General features: G+C 46.6%; 1 protein-coding gene across 1 annotated transcript in view; it reads right to left on the minus strand.

The window, feature by feature from the left end:
• RECK (reversion inducing cysteine rich protein with kazal motifs) overlaps positions 1-2298 on the minus strand; it is a 73825-nt gene extending 71527 nt beyond the window's left edge. The window contains exon 1 of the mRNA XM_025852802.2: positions 2144-2298. Within this exon, the coding sequence (XP_025708587.2) occupies positions 2144-2243 (100 nt within the window). The 5' untranslated portion in view covers positions 2244-2298. The remainder of the gene's footprint in view (positions 1-2143) is intronic.
• Positions 2299-6000: the final 3702 nt, after the last annotated feature.

The raw sequence follows: 6000 nt of genomic DNA on the forward strand, positions 1-6000 counted from the left end.
TCACTTCCTGTTTGATGCTACTTGATTCAAATCAATTTTTGCTCAAGTAAACTCTTAAAATGTTTAATATGCCTCGGTTTATACATTAACAATCACATACCATTAAATGCACCCTTTTAAAGTGTATAATTTAGTTGTTTTTAAAATAAAATATTCACAGAGTTGTGCAACCATCACAACTACTTAAGAACATTTTCATTACCGTAAAAAGAATCCTTGTACCCTTTATTGTGAGTCTAACATGTTTTGAGAATTTATAAAGATACAATGTGCAGTGTTTCCCAAGCTTATTTAATAGTTAACGTTTCAGTGCTTACTATACACTATTCTAAATTCTATACATGTATTACTTCAATTAATTCTCACAATAAAATCCATAAGGTACTATATATAATAAATGTGGATATTAATGCACAAAAAGACTAAGGATAAGTAACTTGTTCAAATATTCTTAATTACTCCACAGAATCAAGTGGTTGTGGGATGAGAATGGACTAGTATTCCATGGACCATAACTTTGGAAGTGCTTTAGATCAACTTAATGAGAAAAATGGGGCCCAGAAAGGTCAGCTGATTTAGCCAAGTATACACAGCATATTCTCATTCTCTCTCTCCTTTGTTGTCTAATTGACAGCCAAATTTAGAACCCAGTCACAATTAACTATCTAATCCCAGGTACCTGACACAATTCTCTCCCTTCTTTAAATACTTTATTGTCTCGGGACGCCTGGGTGGCTCAGTTGGTTAAGCAACTGCCTTATGTTAAGATCCTGGAGTCCTGGGATCGAGTCCCGCATAGAGCTCCCTACTCAGCAGGGAGTCTGCTTCTCCCTCAGACCCTACCCTCTCTCATGCTCTACCTCATTCTCTCTCTCAAATAAATAAATAAAATCTTAAAAAATAAATACTTTGTCTTAAAAAACAAACAAAACCTTTAACATTTTAAGTTATCTTAAAACCTTGTTGGGATTGATTTTGCTTGTTCTAGGTGTGTCTCCCTGTAGGCAATGCACTTCTCCGCTTTGCTTGTATAAATCCCAACCATCTTTTTTTTTTTTTTAAAGATTTTATTTATTTATTCATGAGAGACAGAGAGAGAGAGAGGCAGAGGGAGAAGCAGGCTCCCAAGGAGCAGGGAGCCGGATGCGGAACTCGATCCCAGGACCCTGGGATCACGACCCGAGCCGAAGGCAGACGCGTAACCATCTGAGCCACCCAGGCGCCCCCAACCATCTTCTAATGTTTGTGCAATCGGGGGATCATTCAATTTTCCTCCCACCCTAGATGGATGTCATCTCTCTCCCTCTGTGCACCCAGTCTTCCATCTCCTCTGGACACTACTACCTTGAATCCCAGCGGCCCGTGTCCTGCTGTACCCCACCTCCTACAGAGCTCTCCGGGGGACAAGAGTTGGCATCAACTCCTAAAGCCCAGAAAGTGGGAAGCACTGAACAATTTCTTACCCATTCTTGGTTTAATTCCTTAAGAGCAGGAACACAACTCTCCTTAAGCCCAAGAGCCCCCAGAAAGCAGAGTTTATTGATTTTTAATCTATCTCCCGCCAGAGCCCAGCGCTACCTTGGACAAACCGTGCACCCACCGCGGATGGCAGCAGAATTGGACTTGGCAGGCTCGGGCCCATTCTCTTCAGACTTGAACCTGGTAGGCTGTGGGGCCCATCAATGCTCGCCGCCTGAGGTCTGCCTTTCTGAACCGTAGGTCAAGTTACAATAACTGGCCAGGGCGGCGGTAAGGCTGCTGCACCTCGGAAATCCCATCCAACCCTCGCGACCGTCCTGGGCAAAGGCATTTCACCACTTCTGGCAGAGACCCGAGTCCGCTGTGGGGGTGAGGGCCGAGACGGGGGCCCCTGTCCTGTGGGTGACAGGGCAAGGCCTCGAACCCGGGTCACCGTCCCCAGTGCAGCAGACGTTCGGTGCGGAGAGAGCGAGGGTGGAGAGGGCTCCTCGCTCGTGCCGTCTCGGAGCACCCTCCCGCCTGCCGGGACGTCCGGACCCTGGGTCACCGGACTTGGGCCAGGTCTGGGGGTCGCGCGCACCCCCGCCCCCTACCTCGCGCCATCTTGGAGCGCTGAGGCGGCCGCCCTGGACCGCCCCGAACCGCTGCTCTAGCAGTTACTCACCCGCACTGCCAGGGGCCAGGCCCCCTGCCACCTCCGCGACCCCCGCCACGGCCAGAAGAAGCAGCAGCGCGCCTCGCGGGGAGGCCGGGACGGCCGCCATGTCCGGGCCGGGGGTCCGGAGCCGCGGGATGCTCGGACCCAGCCTGGCAGCCGCCGCTGCTCGCGGAAGCCCCGCCCCGGCGGCCTGGACCTTTATTGATTGGCTGCGGCGCTCTCAAGCCCCGCCCCTCGGCCTCTGGGAGTTTCCAAAACCTGCTGGGGGCGGGAACATTCCCGAGACCCCCGCTCTTTGTTAAGACCCAGCTGTGCGTGGGCTTCTCCTGAGGAGTCCCGCAGACAGGGTTCCCCAAGTGCGGGGTCAGAAGGTGTCAGAGCTGGAAGGGCCCTTTCAACACCTTTACCACCTCCTGAGCTTTGCAGCTGGGTTCACTGAGGCTCAGAGAGGAGACTGACCTGCCAAGATCACACTCTAAAATTCGCCTGAGAACTAGGGCATAGTCCGAGGCTGAACCAAAGGGACCTCTTCCTTTCACTTCTCTTTACTCTCAATGAGCCTCTTAATATCCTTTCTGCCCAGACGCTGCCTCACTCGCAAAGAAAGCACTCGGGTCAACTTGACCTCCCCTAAAATCTGAGGGGCACTGCCGAAGACACGGTCTCCTAACAGGACCAAGGGACAATTTCACCACCAAAGCTCTTTGGCACATGTAGCCTGTATGTGTCTTTGATGTACTGTTATGGGGACTAACATAACATAATAAAATAAAAAATTTTTAAAAAGTACTTATTCCGATTAGGAAAAGGCGGGTGTTGGAATGGTTGTGTATCTAGATATGGAGAACCTTGAATGTCAGGTTTAGATTTTGTTTAAGAAGTAATTTGGAGGTAGGTCTCCACTCCACCCCTTACCCCTACAGCTATTGTGGGGAATGTTTGAGAGGGCCCACTGGTTATCAAAGTGTCTCTCTCCTTCTCTCCGTTCCTGAATTAATACCTTAAAAAAAAAGATTTTATTTATTTGAGAGAGAGAGAGAGCATGGGGGGGGGGCAGAGGGATAAGCAGACTCCCTGCTGAGCAAGGGCTCTCAGAACCCTGAGATCATGACCTGAGCAGAAGGCAGACACTTAACCACTGGGTCCCCAGGGGGCCTCCTCTCCCCTCCCTTTTAAAAAAAGTAAAACCACAGCTACAAATTTAAAATTCCTTAATATTATTAAATATCCAGTGTTACATTTCCCCTATTATCTCATAATTTCCTTTTACAGTTTTTCAAGTTCCAAAGTCCATATATTGCAATTTATATGTGTTTTAGGTCCCATTGTATCTATTCTCTCTCTCTCTTTTTTAAAAGATTTTATTTATTTATTTATTCATGAAAGAGAGAGAGAGAGAGGCAGAGAGAGAAGCAGGCTCCCAAGGAGCAGGGAGCCCAACGCGGGACTCGATCCCAGGACCCTGGGATCATGACCTGAGCCGAAGGCAGACGCTTAACCATCTGAGCCACCCAGGCGCCCTCTATTCTCTCTTTTAAGTTTACAAAGGGAAAATATAGATAAATTATGATAATCTTTCTGAAACATCTGCTCTGATGACAACTCTCTTGCTTCAAAGTCTGAGAGGCCACCTGTCTTCTTACAGGATACAGTGATATACAATTATTTAACATGGAGCCAGAGGTTCTTAGCCATTGGACCCAGTCGCCTTTTCCAGCTTCATCTCCACACCCTCCCTGCACCTCTGCCACCATTCTTTCAGAACCTCTTACCTTTAGTTCTGGACCTCTGAGGTGCTTTCACCCCTCTGTCACAGTATGTATCTCTTCTGCACAGAATTCCCCAGTTCCTGTGGTAACCCACTCAGCTGAGGGGACTAAGATGGTTGCTCTGGGTTCAACTGTGCCCTGGAAGGACCTGAACAGGAAGTGGGCTCTTTGTAAGGTGACCAACACATCTTGCTTTGCTTGGAACTGTCCTCATTTTAAAACTGAAAGTCTCATGTCTTAGACACTTCCTTAGTCCCAGGCAAAACAGGATTGTTGGACTCCTTAGCTCTGTGCACCTTAGAAAATGTCATAGAGAGGCCTGTAAGGAGGTTTCCATATGGAAAATTGGGGTCATACAGGTAACAGATACCACTCCCAAGATAATTCAATAGGTAGACCGATTGTTATAAGCCATGTAGGTAGGTCATTAGACCATTGGGTCCCTGTACTAGATTCCTAGGCTGCCATAACGGAGTACTACAAACAGGGTGGCTTAAGCAACAGAAATTTATTGTCTTAGAGTTCTTGAAGCTAGAAGTCTGAGATCAAAGTGTTGGCCGTGTTGGTTCCTTTTGGGAGCTGTGAGGGAGAATCTGATTCATACCTCTCTCCTAGCTTCTGCTGTGTTACTGGCAGTCGTTGGCACTCCTGGGCTCGTAGACACATCACCTTGATCTCTGCCTTCATTTTCACATGGAATTTTCCTTGTGTGTGTGTGTCTGTGTCCAAATTTATCCTTTTTATAAGGACACTGGTCATATTGATTTAGGGGCCCACCCTATTCCAGTATGACCTCATCTTAACTAATAACATCTACAATAATCCCTATTTCTAAATAAGGTCACATTCTGAGGTACTGGGGGTTAGGACTTCAACTTACAAATCTGGAGGGGAGGCAGGGACACACAGTTCAACCTATAACGATTCCTAAAGGAAAGACTATCCACCCGCCCCAACAGAAATCATTGACTCTGAAGGAACAGCTGAAGAAGGAGGAAAAGGATAAAGGGCTGCTCAGTTACGGTTTGAAGATCCTAAGTCCCCAATAACACGAGTGGTTGGCTGCAGCTTTGTTGACTTTAGAGGTGATACCTGGAGTCTCATGCACAAAGAGAATGCCTGAATACTTGGAGATCTCTTAGCTATAGAATCAGAAATGACTTTATTTCCAGATAATTCTTATGAGAGAGGGCAGTAAAGTTGCTCTGGACAAGTAAATCAATATAGTTATAGCAGTGAGGTTGAGGGGACCTGGTAGTAGAGACAATTTCTCTACTACCAAGATTTATATTTGAGACGGACATGTTAGAAGAATGGCTGAAATCTGAGTTGTGATGATGAACCACCAAATGGAAGCTACTTGAGATCCTTCCACACCAAAGGACGGCTGACTAGACACTATATCCTGGGGGAAGTCAAGAAATAGGGACATTGAGGCCCTTCTTGGCCAACCATTTTCTGGCCAGCTCCCTGGTACATTAACCTTCCTGTGGGGGTACCCTATGAAGCATATACGATTTGGAAACTCTATTGGTGATTGCCCACTGGGGGCAAGTGATCTGACACTGGCCTCGGGCATGTTCAATACGCTTGAAGAAACAGCACAACCACTTTGGGATTACCTTACTGTATTTTGGTGAAGCTAATAGCTTATTTCTTGTTTCCCTTTGATCAGACCACCGGAAGCAGTTAGGTTTCCCACGAGACAGAAAGCAGCAATGTAATGTAGTGTAAAGAGCATGGACTTAAGATACACTGGAGTCCAAATTGCACTAACTAGCTGTTAATCACATTAGTATTCATTGTGTTAACTAACTGTCTGACCTTGGGCAAAGTCATTTAACTTCTCTGAGTCTGTTTTTTCCTTTACATAAAGTTTATCTTGGACTTCTTAAGAAGATGAAGGAAGATATTATATTTAAAATGTCTAACACAGTGCTTGACAGACAGTGAATGATGTTAAACACTCTAGAACTGTAATGAGAGATATGGACAACCTTCAACTTGGGTCACAGAACTCACTGGCTGGATTTACTTCCCACCTTACTTCCCATCTCCTCCCCAGGAGAGAAGAGGCAAGTCTCAAGTTGTACT

This window comes from Callorhinus ursinus, unplaced genomic scaffold, assembly GCF_003265705.2.
Source record: "Callorhinus ursinus isolate GAN/ISIS: 27379988/994484 unplaced genomic scaffold, GSC_fseal_2.0 scaffold42, whole genome shotgun sequence".
Classification (NCBI taxonomy): domain Eukaryota; kingdom Metazoa; phylum Chordata; class Mammalia; order Carnivora; family Otariidae; genus Callorhinus; species Callorhinus ursinus.